This window comes from Pan troglodytes, chromosome 5 (assembly GCF_028858775.2).
Source record: "Pan troglodytes isolate AG18354 chromosome 5, NHGRI_mPanTro3-v2.0_pri, whole genome shotgun sequence".
Lineage (NCBI taxonomy): Eukaryota > Metazoa > Chordata > Mammalia > Primates > Hominidae > Pan > Pan troglodytes.
In genome coordinates, this window is record NC_072403.2 from 44,804,514 (window position 1) to 44,824,287 (window position 19,774).

General features: G+C 37.3%; 1 protein-coding gene and 1 long non-coding RNA gene across 3 annotated transcripts in view; one reads left to right on the forward strand and one right to left on the reverse strand.

Moving 5' to 3' along the window:
• The window catches only part of DNAH8 (dynein axonemal heavy chain 8), a 322,731-nt gene that overhangs the window by 202,237 nt on the left and 100,720 nt on the right, over positions 1-19,774 (forward strand). For both annotated transcript variants that reach the window (XM_063812416.1, XM_054686792.1), the window contains 10 exons: positions 369-487; positions 2,749-2,852; positions 4,088-4,264; positions 6,126-6,293; positions 6,812-7,027; positions 10,251-10,388; positions 11,937-12,064; positions 12,872-13,043; positions 14,966-15,121; positions 18,428-18,583. In XM_063812416.1, coding sequence (XP_063668486.1) covers positions 369-487; positions 2,749-2,852; positions 4,088-4,264; positions 6,126-6,293; positions 6,812-7,027; positions 10,251-10,388; positions 11,937-12,064; positions 12,872-13,043; positions 14,966-15,121; positions 18,428-18,583 — 1,534 coding nt within the window. The remainder of the gene's footprint in view (positions 1-368; positions 488-2,748; positions 2,853-4,087; positions 4,265-6,125; positions 6,294-6,811; positions 7,028-10,250; positions 10,389-11,936; positions 12,065-12,871; positions 13,044-14,965; positions 15,122-18,427; positions 18,584-19,774) is intronic.
• LOC134810197 (uncharacterized) overlaps positions 1-19,774 on the reverse strand; it is a 46,583-nt gene that overhangs the window by 4,605 nt on the left and 22,204 nt on the right. Inside the window, exons 3-4 of the long non-coding RNA XR_010157698.1 lie at positions 13,805-13,943; positions 11,964-12,446 (exon numbers count right to left, since the gene is read on the reverse strand). This is a non-coding gene — a long non-coding RNA (uncharacterized LOC134810197). The remainder of the gene's footprint in view (positions 1-11,963; positions 12,447-13,804; positions 13,944-19,774) is intronic.

The window sequence follows — 19,774 nt, forward strand, 5'->3', positions numbered from 1 at the left end:
TATCCCTAATATTTGTCCAGAACCTTAAAGTTTTGCACTGTTGACACCAGCTTTCACATAGATTCATATATGCAATTTTATTTGATCTTCACAAAATTCTGGGAGGGGTAGAGCAGATATTGTTTTCTCAATTTTCCAGATGAGGAAACAGAGTTGGAGTTAAGGGTGAAGTCAAAGACCCCTCAGGGTCGAAACATCAGACAGATTTAGTCCTTTTTCCACTTCACCTCTGAGAAACCTTGCTCAAGTCCTGTCTTCCTGCTAGTGAATCACTCTACATGATCACACTGATTTCACCTTGGGAAAGGTGTCATTTTATGGGAGTACGCACAATGATTGAAATGGTCCTTTTAATGTTCTGCTTTCAGATACCGCCGAAGAGCACATGTGACTCCCAAATCTTACCTCTCATTTATAAATGGTTATAAAAACATTTATGCTGAAAAGGTGAAATTCATTAATGAACAGGCTGAACGTATGAATATTGGTAAGAGGAATGGAATGGAATGGGATGGAATGGAAATAGGGTTTATTTGATAGGGATCTCAATATTTTGTTTGGTGGACATTTTGTCTGAAAATGAAATACTCACTTTGTTAGTAGTAGATAATTTTAAAGGATGCCCTTGAGGGTATTTTGACCTGTCAAGAAACTCTGAACAGAAGAAAATCTAAACAGAAGTGGCCTATTTTTTCTGCAGAACCATTTCTCCTGGCTCTTTCAACTCTGGGTCCCCTGTGCTGAGTCACTGAGCCATTGCTGGCAGATGGGGACAAGCCAGCTTTTGGGAATGGACAACAATTTCAGTTTTTGGTTTCATTTTGATTTGCCTTGATTTGTATAAACTTTGCCATGTTAATTTTCCCTACATCTCTAATAAAGAAAAAGGCAAAATAGAAGCAAAAACAAATAAAAACAAAAAGAGATTGTGTACCTAAGCAAGAGTTTTCCAAGTGTCTGCTATATGTAGTATAACTAGCAAAAGTAAACATTGGAAGAGATTATATGTCCAGAAAGCATGTGGCCCAAACAATCTAAAACACCTTAGTTCTTATTTTTCAAGTTCTAAATAAAACTTGAGGGGCTGGGTGTGGTGGCTGATGCCTGTAATTCCACACTTTGAGAGGCCAAGGCAAGCGGATCACTTGAGCCCAGGAGTTCAAGAGCAGCCTGGGCAACATGGTGAAACCCTGTCTCTACAAAAATATAAAAATTAGTCAGGCATTGTGGTGGTGCATGCCTGTAGACCAAGCTACTTGGGAGGCTGAGGTGGGAGGATCACTTGAGCCCTGGAGGTCAAGGCTGCAGTGAACTGAGATTGCACCACTACACTCAAGCCTAGGTGACAGAGTGGGACCCTGTCTCAAGAAAAAATCAAAACAAAAACCACTCGGTCACATAGCATAACAGCGCCAAGGTCTGTGAAGTCATAGTTATGAGAGAAGACTGTGAAAGAAGGCTTCTTCTGCGGTTTTCTCATGATTCAGCTTCTTGCAGCTTTCCTATATGATGCTTTAGATCAGTAGTGTGCTGAAGCCAACTCATAGTGGCTTTTGAGAACACAATGTTAAATTTTTAGGAATTTTGTGATCTCCTTGTTAAACAGAACTTTTATTAAAAATTAACTCATGTATACTTACAATTAAACAAATTGGATTTAAAATAAAGGCAATAAATGCTCAAACTCATCCCTTCTTAGTTTTACTCTTTTTTTTTTCTTTTTCTTTGAGACAGAGTTTTGCTCTGTTGCCCAGGCTGGAGTGCAATGGCGTGATCTCTGTTCACTGCAACCTCTGCCTCCCAGGTTCAAGGAATTCTCCTGCCTCAGCCTCCCAAGTAACTGGGATTACAGGCATGCGCCACCATGCCCAGCTTGTTTTGTATTTTTAGTAGAGACAGGGTTTTGCCATGTTGGCCAGGCTGGTTTTGAGCTGACCTCAGGTGATCCACCCCCCTCGGCCTCCCAAAGTTCTGGGATTACAGGGGTGAGCCACCACACCCGGCCTACTCTATTTTCTTATATCAATGTTCTTGAGGTTATTTACTTCTGTCTGTGTGGTAGGAATATTACATAACAGTGTGGTACTGAGAATCTTTTGGTAGCCTGAAATCAGCCATGGTGGGAGTGTTTACACTACAGAAATTGGACAATATACAGATGAGGGCTTCCCCTTTTCCCAGTGATCCAGATTTAAATATTTACCAACATCCCACTACCTAGAACCCGTTGGAATGTGAGCAATTCAGTTAACCAGTTCTTTTTCTCTACAGTGCTAAAAGTTGCAAAGTCCATTACATAAGTTTTCACAGTTATTTTCATTTTTATAACAAAGAGAACCACAAAAATGTTAATATATTTTCTATTTCATTTGCCACCTCAGCTGCAATATGATTCAAAGGCAAAAAATGATAGCTACAAACTGTTTACAAAGCCGCAGAGAGCATAAATTTGTCAAATAAGTTTCTTGGCCAAACTAATCTTATTCAATAGGACATTGTGACTTTCCCTTAAATGTAGCTATGTGATATTCTTCAGTCAGAGCTATTTTCCTTGCCTTCCTGTTGAAACTCAGAAATATGGTCAATATTGTTGCTTTTAAGACATGTATATTTTTAAAGCTTTTGTCTACAATTTTGTGTTTGTTATATTACATATACAGTGCCTTATAAATAGTGAATATTGAATAAATATTTGATGAAGGCATATACCTGTACTCAGTAAAGGTATATATGTGTGTATTTGTAAAGGTCTTGATAAACTAATGGAGGCAAGTGAATCTGTTGCTAAACTCTCTCAGGATCTTGCAGTCAAGGAGAAGGAGTTGGCAGTGGCTTCCATAAAAGCAGACGAAGTGAGTTTGCATTTATTTTATCACTGATGAGGAATATTTTTCCATATTAAAATGCATTGTTTTAAAATGGTACTAAAGAACAAGCAGGGTATAAACCTATGGACAATTCCTGGTAAGATAGTGTTCACAAAGACCATTAGACATTTTTGTTTAACTTATACCAGCATATACCTGAACTATTAATTTTGCTACTTGGCCTAAGACTATTATTTCTTCTCTCACTCTGTCTCTCGTTCTTTTTCATCTGTTTATGAAATTTCTGCTTGACTATGAGTTATATTTGGTCTTCTGTTTAAGGTCCCTGTATGTTCCAGGTTTCTGGGATGGCCCAAATCGAGGAAGAGTTGGTAGAGTTTTTTTTTTTTAGAAGAAAGAAAGAGGAAAAATCCATACTCCTCTCAAGGAGATAGGTATATATGTGTGCTGCTTTTTCTCTCTCTCTTTTTTTTTTTTTTGAGACGGAGTCTTGCTGTGTTGCCCAGGCTGGAGTGCAGTGGCATGATCTTGGCTCACTGCAACCTCCACCTCCTGGGTTCAAGCGATTCTCCTGCCTAATTTTTGTATTTGTAGTAGAGACGGGGTTTCACCATGTTGGCCAGGATGGTCTCAATCTCTTGACTTTGTGATCCGCCTGCCTCGGCCTCCCAAAGTGCTGGGATTACAGGCGTGAGCCACGGTGCCCGGCCTATGTGCTGCTTTTTTATCTATTATACAGCCTTCTAGTCTCAGAGTTTCAGCTTCCAGTCACCAAGAATCAGTTAAGAATAGATACTTCAGTCTTGATCCTTAGCCAGTTGCTGAAATGAGTGAACTAACATAGGGGAGGCACTTAAGCATAGTCCTGGCATATATGGTAAGCACTCAATAAACATTAGCTTCTTTTATTGTTATTATACAAGGCTTAAAATGGTTTTTTGCCCTTATTCTATGATACTTACTTGAATTGTTTTATTTTCTAGAAATTTGTAGAGTGAAAATACTATTTCTTCTGAAAGCTTTAAATATTTATTTATATATATATTCTAAGCCTAAGAAAAGCTTAGAAAATGGAAGACTGCAAGGAACTGCTCAAAGGAATTTACTTTAATATACCTTAAAATATAGACAACTTAGGAAATAAGTTTGTTCTTATTCGTGTTTTATATTATGTTGAATAAATATTTGCTCACTATTCAGATCTATAAATTTGCTTGAAAGGTTTCTATTTGCTTTCATGTGTTTCCTCAACTTAACAGGTATTAGCAGAAGTCACAGTAAGCGCTCAGGCTTCAGCCAAAATTAAAAATGAAGTACAGGAGGTAAAGGACAAAGCCCAAAAAATTGTGGATGAAATTGATAGTGAAAAAGTGAAAGCTGAAAGCAAGCTTGAGGCAGCTAAACCTGCACTGGAAGAAGCAGAAGCAGCCCTGAATGTGAGCAGTGCATTGTTACCCCTTCCAACACAAGTCCTAGAAGGCTTCATGTTTCATTACATGAAATTAACTCATCAGAAAACTGAATTGAATTCTTAATGTGATTGATAATCTCTGAGTCTGGAAACAAATGTGTCAATTAATTCAGTTTTCTAAGTTCTAATTTTTTTAAAGTCCTCCCCTCTTATATTATTTTCATCCCACAGATTGGTCTTCCATGAGAACTGAGAAATAATGCTAGTGGTTAGTGGCCTAAACTATGAGAAATTCAGATTACACAGAGAGCCTGCTCAGTTTCTCCAGCATCCTTTCCAGATTATGTCATGCTCCCTTTTAAAATCTTCCTGTGGTTCCCACTGCTCTTAGGATAAAGTCCTGAGCTAGACATCCACAGCTGTGAGGCAAAAGGGGCACAGCTTTGGAGGCAGGCAGACCTGCATTCAACCTCTATATATAATACACACACACACACACACATACACACACACATATACATACACATATATGTGCATGTATATATATGTGTGGATATATACACACATATATACACACGTGTATATACTTACACGCTGCTAATACACACACATATACGTATGTATGTACATATAGATGATCTGGAGTAAATTTGCTTAACTTTCTTGGGTTTCTATGGGGATTATAATTTCTCACTGATCCTTAAAGAATCAATGTGAGCATTAAAATTAATTAATACAAAATGCTAGGCACATAGAAAGTGCTCAATAAATATTAGTGCTTCTGTTCCTGCTGATGACCTGGCTCCTGTCTATCTCTTGAACTTTATCTCTTGTCATTTTGTCCCTACACACAATGCGATCCAGTCATACAGAAAAATGTATAGGATTCTGGAAGAATGGTCAGGATCTGTTACCTTTAAACGTGCCTCCACCTCTGCTGGGAATGCTTTTCCTAACTTTCATTGCCTAATTAGAGTCATTCTTTAAATCTGGGCCCAGACCTCACTCCTCCTAGGAAGTTTTCAGTTCTTCTTCGAGGCCTTCCTTTGTTTTCCTATCACTCACATGCTTCTGTCATGGCAGAAATCCTTATGTAGGGTAATTGTATTTTCTTTGCCATTTTCAGGAGGTTATGAGGACAAGACTATTTTGGTTTGCTTTGTTTTATATGGGAGAATGCCTGCAATTGTTAAATGAATGAATAAATCTATGATAATTTAATAAAATTTTCACAATAACCAGGACACATTCTGCACCCCCACTTCCTTTATGGGTCTTACTGTAACGTACAAAAGGAAGAGATCACCGAACCAAAGGAGTCTTAGAACATGTTATTGATCATATGGTCTCCCAGTCCTTGCCTTGATGGTCAGGCAATGTCTTAATCCAAACCCAGCCAATGGATAGAAATTTTCAAAAATGTTTTTATGAGCCATATATTACAGTAATTTTCTTGTCTCCTTGTAATTCCTCCCCCTGCCATAGACAGGGAAGCCCTCACAATGAAGGCTAAAGGTGAGGTTTCTGATATTCAGGGCTTCGTATCCTCTCTTAATATCCACACCTAATATAGACCCTGTGCTTTGAAGATGCAAGTTATCTAAATGTTACATATCAGTGGGACTTATTAACAGAGGTCTATGATGGCAATGCCTGATAGTGATATTTTAAACCAATTCGTTGGGAGCAACAGGGAAAAGAAGAATACATACAAATAAACACAAATACCAAAATAACAATGAAAGAGCCACTAAGCAAAAATCTTGGAAATGGAGAGAAAATATGTTTTAAAGTTTTCTATCTTAATTATTGAAAAGTATTAGATTTCCATATAACTATTAATACCACTCAACAAACAAAATATTGATCCTTAATCCCAAATATAGACTATCAAGCCAAATGATATTGCCACAGTCAGGAAACTTGCAAAACCACCACACCTTATTATGAGAATCATGGACTGTGTTCTGTTACTATTTCAAAAGAAAATTGACCCTGTTACTATGGATCCAGAAAAATCTTGCTGTAAGCCATCATGGGGAGAGTCATTAAAGGTAAGTAAAATCTATCATTGTCAATCCTATGAGCTGCATCAGGCGTCCTCAGCCCAGGACACTCAATATAGACCAGACAAACTGGCAGACAATAATTGATCATTGTGTATTGAAAAGTTTATCTTAAACTCCATCACCTAAAATGTAAAGAGGGATAGATTTTAAAGCCAAATACCTTCTTTTTATGACATCTGTCCAGAACCGGTGGCTAGTATTGGCACAGCCTTGGTGTCAACCCAGCCCAGTTTTCAAAAAGTGGCTTGTGTGGTTGGTGGCATTCAGATGCACTTACCAGAAAGAAAACTTACATAGCTTTTCTTCTTTACTCTTTCCACATGGAATCCAGAAGACAATTTGTGATTTACAGATATAGGTTGGCTACTGCCAATAGTCTCAATTTGTGTATTTAGAGCAAATCATCTATTACTTCTTTGAGAAAATTCAATTTAGAAGTACATATTAACTCAGGAAGAAAGTATTTTCTTCCAGAACTTACAGGTTATAATACTATTTTTCAGTTGATGAGTGCAACAGGATTCCTGTGGAGCCTTCAGCAGTTCCCTAAGGACACTATAAATGAAGAAACTGTTGAGTTACTACAGCCATATTTTAATATGGATGATTATACTTTTGAAAGTGCCAAAAAAGTCTGTGGGAATGTGGCTGGTCTCCTGTCTTGGACACTTGCTATGGCAATATTTTATGGCATCAATAGAGAAGTGTTGCCTCTGAAGGTAAATGTTTCCTTCCTTCTCCCAGTAAATCAATATTTCATAAAATCAGTCGTCAGTATTACTGCTATTAAAAGACAATGCGTAGTTTAGACCAATAAAGGTAGATGTCCCTGTTACCAAATTTGTCTTTTTTCTCTATGTCCTCTCAAAGTTTCTCCTTTTTATATCTGTTACATGTTTCTTGACAATGCAGGCAAGTGACTGAAACCAACATGTTAACTTACACAGGAAATGAATTTCTTGGGAATAATAATCAAGCTGTCATAAGAAGAAAAACTTGCCATTTCTTTGAAGTTTGGAGATTAGGTTTGGAGGTTGAATTTGATTACTGTATTTCAAACAAAACTTATAAAATTAGGTTTGACACCTAGAAATGTTTTAAATTTCAAAGACAGAAGGAGAACCTTAAATGCAATCTAAGAAGCAATCAGACAAAACCTAAAAGGTTGTTTACAAAAGACAAATCAAGATGTTGCAGATTTCCCACAACCCTAAATACTAGAAGATAATGAAAAAACATATGCAGAGTTTTGAGGAGGAAAATGCTGGGGTCCAAGCACTCCATAATGGCCAAAGCTGGTCTTCATGGATGAGGGAACAGAATGAGATTCTTAGGAGGGCAAGGATTCATGAAATGTATCACTCAGATACACACTGCCTCCAGGGCCCCATCCCAATCTCCCACCCCAACAAAGCTAAAAGTATTATAAGTGGTTGCTCTGTGGAATGGATAATGATGAGTCGGTGGGCAGGGGGTTACTGTTTTTCATAAGCCTTAGAGAAGTGGCTGCCTCCTTTAAAACCTGTGCATGAGGAACTTTGAGAAAAATAGAAAGTCAATTTAAAATAAAAAGTTTTAACAAAGAGAAATGATAGGAAAAATACAAAAAACACACCCCAACAAAAAGATACTAAGGGAGAAATCTTACAATAAATGTAGAATTCAAGAAAAAAAAGAAAACACACACACACATCAGAAAAGAACTATTCTTTGTTGATAAAAATTATGATCCATAGTGAAGACAATTAAAATAATGTGTTATGCAATAAATAAAATAGCATAAAATTGTATAAACCAAATCCATTAGTATTTTCAGTGGAAATTAACAAACGTAATACTGTAATTTGAGAATGTGATACATGCTATGAAATTAACAAAAATAATATTGTAATTTGAGATTGTGGCTACCCCTGGTAGGCATAGGGCCAGCTTCTTGGGTGTGCACACAGGGCCTTGTGTTAATGCTCTGCTGTTGCCCTCTTCAGATTCTTAATAATTTTTTTTAACAAGGGGCCCCACATTTTTCATTTTGCACTGGGCCCTGTAAATTAGAGAGGCAGTCCCGAGTAGGCATAAATTAGTAATTATATAGAAATTTTACATGATACTATTTTTCAGGTTGAATAACTACATTGAACTTTCTTCAATATAAACAAAGAACATGAAATTATTTCTAGAGTACAAGAAACATTTATAAGAATTAATTATATTCAATGGTAAAAGAGGACCTTGATTAAATTCCTGAAAGCAAAAAATCCTGGGGTCTCATTCTCTGAGTATAAGCAATAATACTGGAAACCTTACATTAAAATGAACTCAGTCATTCCTAATTAGGAAATGATGAAAATAAGCGAGTTACCAAAGCTTCTGTGATGTGGCCAAAATGGTACATTCTTAGCCCTTACATACATCAAAGAAACTAAACATTCCACTGAAGAGTTAAAGTATATACTCACTCATAAGCATACATACACATGAAATTTAAGGAAAGCAGAATAGAGCCAATAAAAATAACATTAAAAATTAGAGAAAAGCAGCAGAATTAATGAGCAAATCTAAGAACCTATGCTTTGCAAAAACAAAACTGTAAGAAATATTCCTGGAAAATCTAATCAAGAAGAAAATGAAAACAAACGAAAATAGAAAGATAAATCCTCATAATTCTAGATGTGAAGATTTAAATAATTATAAAGTAATTGTTTTTTAAGAGACAGGGTTTCATTCTGGCCCCCAGGCTGGAGTGCAGTGGTGCAATCATAGCTTACTGTAGCCTTGAATTCCTGGGCTTAAGCAGTCCTCCTACCTCAGCCTCCCAAACTGCTCCCAGGATTATAGGTGTGAGCCACTGTGCCAGGCTGCAAATATTACCTAGTTATATGTTAATATATTAGAAAATCTAAATGAAATAAAAGTTTTATGGGAAAAGGAGCTAAATTCAAATAAACATTGAGAATGAAAATAAGAAAGGGATCAAAGAACTTCTACCCCAGAAGGCTTTGGGCCTAAATTATTTTACTGATTATTTTAAATTTACAGGAAGCAGATCATTACCACATTGTAGGACTTAGAAAAATATGAAAAACTACTGTTACAGTAATTTCACTTGCAGAATCTTTGAAATTGGATTGTTACCAAAGTAACAATCCTAAATGTGTACATATCCAATAGTATTTATCACAACATTATTTGTAATAACTAAAAATGGGTGGGTGGACAAATGTATGTGAGTAGGAAAAAGGTTAATTATGATACATCCAACACGTAGAATATCATGCAGTCACATAACTAACGTTATGTGGACTTGGGACCTTCATAAAATGAAATGAAATGAAAAAAAATCAAAATGCCAATTACCTACTTCCTGACACAATACTCACAGGTTATGTCTGAGAAATATTGGGGTAACTTTTGTCCTCCTTTCTATACATTGCTGCATTTTCCATGTTTTCTTATTGAACATTAATAATTAAAAAATTTATTTTGAGACAGGGTCTCACTCTGTCGCCCAGGCTGGAGTGCAGTGTTGCGATCACAGCTCACTGCAGCCTCGACCTCCGGGGCCCAAACGATCCTCCTGCTTCAGCCTCCAGAGTAGCTTGGACTACAGGTGCATGCCACCATACCTAGCTAATTTTTCTATTTTTCTGTAGAAACAAGATCTCACTATTTTGCCCAGGCTGGTCTTGAACTGGGCTCAAGTGATCCTCAGCCTCTCAAAGTTCTGGGATTACAGGCATGAGCCACCACACCTGGCCAGTAATTAAAAATTTAAAAGTAATGAAATACCCTCCAAGACGCTTTTCTTTCCCAGCTGAAGATACGGAAACAGATGTGCTCGAAAGTCCCGTCTAGTGCAGAAATTATGTGATTTGTGTTATCTACCAGTTACAATCATGACTGTCTCATGCAGCTAATACACTAACCACGTCTTCTTCTTTTCAGGCCAACCTGGCCAAGCAGGAAGGCCGGTTAGCAGTTGCTAATGCTGAGTTAGGGAAGGCACAAGCCCTGCTGGATGAGAAGCAAGCTGAGCTGGATAAAGTACAGGCAAAATTTGATGCAGCAATGAATGAGAAAATGGTGAGATTAAATATAAAAAATCCCCAAAACGGTGTACTGAAACTTTACACAAGAGCATGCTATATTTGGAAATCAGACAAATGGTTGTGATGAAAAAATATTGGCCAGCATGCCTATCTGTTTTGGATCTTTGGTGCTCAAAATTATTTTTTGTGTTTTCACTGATCAAGCTGTACCGTCACTGATTTGAGGGTTAGAAAACTGGGTTTGAGATGCAACTCAGACACTTGTTAATTGTGTGGTTTGGGGCTTTCACGCGCGTCCATGTGAAGAGACCACCAAACAGGCTTTGTGTGAGCAACAAGGCTGTTTATTTCACCTGGGTGCAGGCGAGCTGAGTCCGAAAAGAGTCAGCGAAGGGAGACGGGTGGGACCGTTTTATAGGATTTGGGTAGGTAAAGGAAAATTACAGTCAAAGGGGGTTGTTCTCTGGCGGGCAGGGGTGGGGGTCACAGGTGCTCAGTGGGGGAGCTTTTGAGCTAAGATGAGCCAGGAAAAGGAATTTCACAAGGTAATGTCATCAGTTAAGGCAGGAACAGGCCATTTTCACTTCTTTTGTGGTGGAATGTCATCAGTTAAGGCAGGAACCGGCCATCTGGATGTGTACATGCAGGTCACAGGGGATATGATGGCTTAGCTTTGGCTCAAGAGTCCAGACAGGGGCAATCTACCTAGCTCTGTTTGTAAAATGGGGATCCTAATATAACCTCTTGGGATAGGTTGTAAGCAGTGGTGGTCTGGTAAATGTTAACAATCTAGTGTGCAGTGTGGGGAGAGGAAAGTCTGGATTTGTAATATTTGCTGATTTCTGTGGTGTAAATACTCCCGTCACTGGCAATTTTAAACTCCAATGTAACGTCACTGAGCACAGATTTGGGAAAAGGTGCGTGGCAGTACCCCATCGCATACTATTTCCACCATCCAGATACAACGGTCTTAACCTCAAAACCATAGATAATATTAACATTTAAATAATTAGGAAGCAAGCTTTTGTTATTTATTACTTTTGCTTTTAATATAATTTTTTAATTGTAAGCTTACATAGTTTAATTTTTAATAAAGGCTGTGTTTAGCACCAGCTCACAAATACTCTAAAAATTTAACAATTGACTCTTAAGAGTTGATACAAGCCAGCTGCTACATGCTATTGTTGTCTGGGATTTTTCCAGGAGAAAATACTTTGTAAATGACAAAGAACTTGGGATTATTACTGCATCCAAGACATCAAAATGGCAAATCTTATTGATTTGATTCTGTTTTGAAAATATTCAATAGAAATACTATTGTAATTTATCTGATTAAAAGATAAATTATGTGATTTGGATTCTGTCTTACAAAATTGCTTTCCTTGAAATTTTGTAAGGTAAAATCACTATATTATGAATGATCAAAATTTAATATGTGAAGTTTCAATGCACACTGTATTTTAGGTTATATTATTTTTCAAAGTAAGAAATTCCCCCATGTATTTTTATGTGTGAATATAATGGATGTTTGTGTTAAGCACTTAGAAAAGTTTTTTGAGACATTCTCCCATTATGGCTGCAGGATTTGCTTAATGACGCTGATACGTGCCGGAAAAAGATGCAGGCCGCCTCCACTCTCATCGATGGGCTGAGTGGAGAAAAAATCCGGTGGACCCAGCAAAGTAAAGAATTCAAAGCTCAGATTAATAGGTGGGAATCTGGGTCTTCTTCATAATCACTCTTTCTTTGTGACATTAGAGAACATAAAGTCCATTTCCATGTGTTCATCTCTGAATCCCATCATCTATGACAGTGCTTGCAACTTAAATCATGCACTCTCAGGTGAAATACTATAGAGGGTGAAGAAGATTTTGTGAAATATTTTACATCTCAGCTGTGGTTCAGCACTGTGGGTTTTCAGTATGAGAGTGCTTTTGATATTGTTTGGATTTGCCAGAGCCGTCTCCACTCCAGTTCTCTATGCTTCACCTCAGTGATTTTGAAAGTGTGGATCAATGGTTTGTTGTGGATCAATGGTTTGTTGTAAATGCAAGGCTGTCTTCTGCTGGTGTCTGTTGGCGTCCTTAGAAAACTTAAAAGAGAGGGGAATGAGAGAGGAGCAAGAAAATGGCAAAAAAATAAAAATATAAATAAATAAATAAATAAATAAAAAGGGAGGGGAAAGAAAAAATGGTTTAACACAAGACTGAAATCTGAATAAGACCAAGGGACAGGATGGGGGAAGATACTTTCCTCACAGTATCAAGGCTCAGGACCTGTAGGCTTCAGGAGGAAGCCTTCTTTCTTGCTTCCTGACCACCCCACCTGTGGCCACTCCCACCCACTTTTGGGTTTGGGGCTTCACTTTGCACGGTCTTTTTCCATGCCTGGCTACCAAGCATTAAGCAGGGGCAAAGAAGGATTTCACCCAGTAACAGAGCAAAACTGTGACCTCTCAAACAACTTAATGTCAGGTGACTCACTTTGGGGAGGGGGCTCTGTGTTTTTTCTTCACAGACTTGTAGGTGATATTCTGCTGTGCACGGGATTCCTTTCCTACCTTGGTCCTTTCAATCAGATATTTAGGAACTATTTGCTTAAAGATCAATGGGAAATGGAGTTGAGAGCACGGAAAATTCCTTTCACAGAAAACCTGAATCTTATTTCAATGTTGGTGGATCCTCCAACTGTAAGTTTTACTTTCCCAATATTATTTGAATTTCAGTCTCATTTTATTTCTTACTTACTAAGAAACCCGGCTGGGCATGGTGGCTCACGTCTGTAATCCCAGCACTTTGGGAGGCCGAGGAGGGCAGATCATGAGGTCAGGAGTTCAAGACCAGCCTGACCAACATGGTGAAATCCCCATCTCTACTAAAAATACAAAAGTTAGCCGGGCATGATGGCGCATGCCTGTAATCCCAGCTACTCAGGAGGCTGAGGCAGGAGAATCGCTTCAACCCGGGAGGCAATGGTTCCGAGATCACGCCACTGCACTCCAGACTGGGCAACAAGAGAGAAACTCCATCCCAAAAAAAAAAAAAAAAAAAAAAAAAGAAACCCAGGTTCATTGAATTTTTTCTTTAACTGGAAAGATTGTTTTGAAAGTGCTTAAGAGTTTTTTTAAAAATAATTTTCTTTGTGGTATAAATGTTTCTTTGCGTTTTAAGTAATCTTGCTTCCAAATTAAGACCAATTGCATTGCTATGAACTGAAAGATCATTTGAGAGATATCAGCTTGCTAATACTGGGCCCTTCTTATAACTCTTCATTATTTACACCACTCCTGTGAAGTCATACTCTCTTTCAAACATTTTAGGCAAATGTAGGCATCATCTGTGCTGGTATTAACCTTATTTTCATTATTTGCTATCTTTTTTAGTGTCTAATAACGTAACACAATAGCGTGTTCTGGTGACCCTAAGTAATAGCAAGTCCTTTCATACTAACCTTCCTTGCTGGGAATTTGATGCCACTGTCAATTTCCAGTATATCTTGCAGAGCTTCTGTGGTAATAAATGCTTTCCAGGCAATTTGTATTCATGAGTTGCTTTTCTGGTTTGCAAATCTGCTCTCCAGTTGCTGTTTCCTTAGGGGATGCCAAGCTATTAATTTCATGTTATCTGTATTTAAAAGTTAAAAACTAATCTTTTCCAATTCGAACATTGTTGAATTCACCCTTACAGGGAATAGATTATGTCTTGGAGATGCACTGGGCACTGGTGAAGCAAAGTGGGCCAGAATATTCTTTATTAATTATGGCCTTTGGGGGTCCTGGGATAATTTAACAAAGGTGGAGGCTGGTTGGCTCATTGGATCTCCGATTATCTTATTTTACTTTATTTTATTTTATTTTATTTTATTTTATTTTATCTTATTTTATTTTATTGTATTTTATTTTATTTTTTTTAGAGACAAAGTCTTGCTCTGTAGCCCAGACTGAAGTGCAGTGGTGTGATCATGGCTCACAGCAGCCTCAAATTCCTGGGCTCAAGTGACCCTCCGAGACTCCCAAAATGCTGGGATTATAGGCATGAACCACTGCGCCTGGCCCGGTGATTTTATTGATCACATGGTGGGAGGCTGGCAATCCCCTCTAAATTTGGAGAAGGAAGTATTCACAAAAGTGTCATTGATGAGCTCCGGCCAATATAATGACTCATCTAATTTATCTCCAGCTATGCAATCACCCATACACCATGTGGGCAGAACCAAAGGGCCGGAAGGGGAAGCTATCAGGGGCTAATTGCCTGGGACTTACCTTCTTCTCTGACATTTCATTATATTCACTATCTCCATTAACCCCAAATCAGGTTTAATATGCAATCAACTTGCTATGATTTCCCTAAGTATGAAAATACAATGCAAAAGGATAAACCTTGTCTTGGGTAATTAAAGAAGGGATTCATTAGATAATAAATTTGTTTTTTTTTAATGTGAATGTTATTTGATTCACATTTACAAGTTTGCTTTTTTTGAAGTACAAGTTGCATAGTCTCAAAGGAAAATAATGTCCACATTTTAAATTATTTTACTTTATAGTACTTTTAATTACTAATGAGGGCATTCCTGTTCTCCTTTGAATGGTGATATCCATTTCCTGTTGTTCAGATTGGTGAGTGGGGGCTACAGGGATTACCAGGAGATGATCTCTCAATTCAGAATGGCATTATTGTGACAAAGGCCACCAGATACCCACTCCTCATAGACCCACAAACTCAAGGCAAAACTTGGATTAAATCAAAGGAAAAAGAAAATGATTTACAGGTATGTAGCATTTGGTGCAGGGGAAAGTAATCTTGGAATCATGAAACTTTTTCAAAATTTTGATTGAATCTGCAGTCATAAAGTTGTCATCTCCGTGACAAATGTTTGCTAATTCACACTCTTGAGTTTTGTAACAGCAATTTGGGGCAACAGCTCTGATTCTTTTCTCTCTTTTGTACTCTCTTTGGATCCTCCCTCCCCCTCTCTTTGTACATTTCCCTGACTCCATTGCTTTTGCTAATGTCGAATGTGGCTTTTGTTCCGGGCCTTGGGTTTGGGCCTATAGGAAAGTGGCAAATAGAACATTGTGATCCCTCAGTTCAAGACCATTCATGCCAACCTTGCTCAGGCTCTTGGTACTATGTAGCTTACTGAGTCCAGCTTTGGTGCTTGCATCTAATAAGGTGTTAATTTTAAGGTGGGAGTAGACAAGGGCAGGATTCCAACATTCCTGACTCCCTTAGGGATTCTGTTACTATTGATATTTTAATTCAACTACCAATGTGGGATATTCAGTGTTTCCTAGACACTGTTCCCAGTGCTCTAAACCCCGTGTCCCCATATTTTTGCTTATACTATTTCTACTAACCAAAATGTCTTTCTCTACCTCCACTTATATCCCAGATAAAAATCTCAGATATTCTTCAAAGTCCACATCCACCACTACCTCCATCAAGACTTTTCTGTGTCCCCAGCTCAGTATAACCTGTCCTGAATCCTCACAATGTCTTGTTTGCACTTCTGTTGTGGACTTAGAATCTGACTTAAATTATTGTTCTTTGCACATTTATCTTTTATTTCTATTGTACCATAAACTCCTTTTTGGCCAAGTTTTATTCATCTTTACATGTTCTGCACTGCTCTTTTTGAGTAGGAATTCTGATATTTATTGAATTTAAGTGAATTAATCAAAGTGTGTCATCATTATAGAAAAAAAGAACCAGGAAAATAATGTGGTCATCTTGATGAATATGAAAAAAAGCACTTGGTAAAATTCAATGCCCATTCATGATCAAATTTCCAGCAAACTGGGAGAGATCTTCCTTAATTAGATAAAGAGTTTCTTTTTACAAAAAGCCATAACAAACATCGTATTTAGTGGTGAAATATTGAAAGATTTCCTCCTGAGATCAGTGCTTCTCATCCAAGTGGATACAGCCCAGTGCTGGGAAGCACACCTAAATACCCCACCTCATCAATACTCCAGAACACGATACATCAGCCTATGTTTACTAAGAAAACCCAGAGAAATCCTAGAATGGACCAGGCAATGTAAATAGAAGAGAAGAGTTAAAAGAAATAGTGTCCATTTCCACGAAGCTTCTTAGGAGCCACATTTTCAGGGGTGCACAAATGTGGTATACCAGAACACTTCTGTTCTTAGTTTCTGCAGCCAGGTCAACTATAACTTGTCCCTGGCCCCATTCCCCTTGGCTCCCCTGGCTTTCAATCTCCCTGCTCATCTTATTCTTGGAACCTTGCCTGGACATCCTTAGCTCAATGCATGCTCCTGTATCACTTGGACATGAATGCTGCTATTTTTTCTGATCTTAGCTTTATCTCTCCATTTCTGGATTAAATTTACTGATAGTCTTCACTAATGTCCTTTCTGATGCAACCCAGTCCCAGGAACCTTCTTGTGGAAGGAATAGAAATATGCCTGAAACTCTTCCTTATTTTAAAAACCATCCACTGCTGGGATGGAAATAGACTGAATTGTATTCTCCTTACTCAGACAACATTATTTTCTTATGTGGATAAGCACATGTACAAACACATGCAAATGAAAAACAAAGCATAGTTTATATGCCCAGGGTGGTGGTCAACCTTGGCAGCTTTGCCAAGGCTACCTTCAATGCCATCTCCAGGACCTACAGCTCTGACTTGTGGAAAGAGGATGTATTTACCAAGTCTCCCTATCAGGAATTCACTGGTCACCTTGTAAAGACCCAATACCAGTCTTTGCACAGGTGAACCAGGCTCTGGGGGTGGCTACCACATAGTGTTTCACAAGAAAAATCCAGTGAAATAAACCTGAAATTGGGATTCCAAAATACTATTTCAAGTTTCTAAAAGACATTGAAGATGACTGAAGATAATTATCTCCTTACTTGGGAAAGAAATCACAAAAATAGAATTTACCCCTTGAGAAATAAAGCAAGATATAAGCAAATTTAGTCTTACTGGTGCTTTTCTTCACCTTGTTTATTAAGTTCATTAAAGTTCTTTGTTTAGGTTCTTTTACCTTATTAACTTACAGGAAGGTCTTTACAGCACATTATTTGTATGAAGAAAGCTATTCATCCAGGGAAACAACTTCCTTCATGTGCAGAATTTTTTTTTAGTTATTTCCTTTTTAATCAAAACAGGATAAAAGTAGGCTGATTTAATTGTTATATTTCATATCTTCTTTTTATCATAGTAATTGAGAGATACATATTTAATTCCATTCTCCTAATCGCCTGTTGTCCCAGTGGATTCTTCCTTGCATCTTATGGTCTGCACCCATAATAGCCTAAGGCATTAGTTGAATTCAGAAGATAGGATACAAAAAGTTGAGAAATGAGCCTTTGGGAATCTTCACAGTTAGGCAGGGGGTGGGATCCTAGGCGAAGTAAGGGTTCAAATCCAATTGGCTCATGCAGAGATCAACCACTACAGTGTGTCTATTTTAACTAATAACAAACGCGTTAATCTAAACATGGAAGACCCAACCAGGAATTCAGAATTGCAGTTTTAAAAAAATGTAAGCATATATAAAGTGAATGTCTAGTCTTATAGATTGACTTTATGGAAAGTGTTAAATTCTTCCCAGTGCCAATAGGAGACAGAATACATGGATAGACCCTCAGTGCGACTCAATATATCATTTCTGACATTCTTATGTTTACTTTTTATCACTTACTCATCTCGTAGGGGTCCTGAGAAAATAAATGAATATCCAGATATGCAAGTTGCTTTGCTTTCTCTGAGCGATTATAGCTATGTAAGTTTGAAAAGATTAATCCTTGATTATTCTCTTCCATCTGTCAGGAGTAGAACTCTGACATTGCATCTGAGCAATGCCCCTTAACCCTCCTCTTTTGATCAGAGAGACCCCATTACACATCCAGACCCCATTCAACAAAATCATGACTCACCAAGTTTTAGAAATTAATTTTTGTATGTTACTTTAATTTTTTTAAGTAAGTCTTCCTCTATTGCCCTTAAAATTCTTGATTACCTGTCCAACAAATCTCTCGATTTCCCTTAGCAATGGGCACATTCTTTGTAACACAGATAGACCAATGAGTTCTTTCTGTTTAGGTGACATCTCTGAACCATAAATATTTTCGCACACACTTGGAGGACAGCCTTTCCTTGGGCCGACCCCTTCTCATTGAGGACATTCGTGAAGAGCTGGATCCAGCCTTGGATAATGTATTAGAAAAGAATTTTATTAAATCGGGCACCACTTTCAAGGTGAGCTTTGTAAAAAAAAAAAAAAGAAAGAAAGAAAGAAAGAAAAGAAAAAGAAAAAAAGAAAAGAAATTAAGAAAGAGAAAGAAAGAAAAGAACAATGGTGACATCTACTTATCTTTTTGAGCATAGCAGCAAATGCAATTTCCTTTAGGCAGTAGTATTTGGTACATCGGAAATAAACTATTTCCAGACTGATACTTCAGTGTTCCCTTTTATTTTTTATAGCGTATAAAAATTTCTGAGGTGGGGGCAATATTTTGATAAGTGTAGTCGTTTAGCTAAAGCTAAGTAACATTAAGGAAACACATTGTCTGGTCTTAATATGTTAGTGTAACACACAGTATATATATGTTTAAGCAACTCTAGATATTGGTTTTGCAAGCCTTATATGTATACATTTTTACAAAATAACCCGGATTTCTTCCCTGGAGAAAATGACATTTTAATAAAGTCATTGATTTGGTAAAGTCATTGATTTAATAAAGTCATTTTAATAAACACATTGATTTGGTCATTTATCTCTTTATTTTCAGTCTAAACTCATTGACTTTGTTGGAAGCTATAGAATATTGTTCTCAATTGTTGGTGATGAATTGTTTTCAATATGTATAAGTGTTTCATGTTTAATTTGTGTCATTCTCTACCTTTAGGCTTTTTAAGTTTTATAACAGCATTTCTGATTGGGTGTTTATTACTTTGGACAACTTAATTTCATGAGTATCAGTGAATAAGTAAAAATGAATATTTTCTCATTAAACAAAGACAGATTTATTCAGAAAAATTTTCTTCATAATGTGAAAATCTTTTATATGCCACATTTAAAAAAATTCATTCAGCAAAGGTTTATGGAGCATCCAATATATACTTAAGCCTTTATGAGTTTATAGGGAGAAAAATAAATAAAACGCAGTTAGTGTTCTGAAGGTTAGCATCATTCTATAAGATTACAGGGTAGAATTTTTCTTTTTCATAAAAAGAAGCTAAGAACAAAATTTTGGTGACTGGCTTGGATATTATGGACTCATCCACAATTTTGAATTGCATTTTAAAAGGTTTAATCCACCAGTAAAGATCATACATATTTAAACTGTACAATGTGATGATTTGGTATACATATACGTTGTATAATGATTACCACAATCAAATTAATTAACACTTCCATCACCACACATGCTGTACCTTAGATACCTG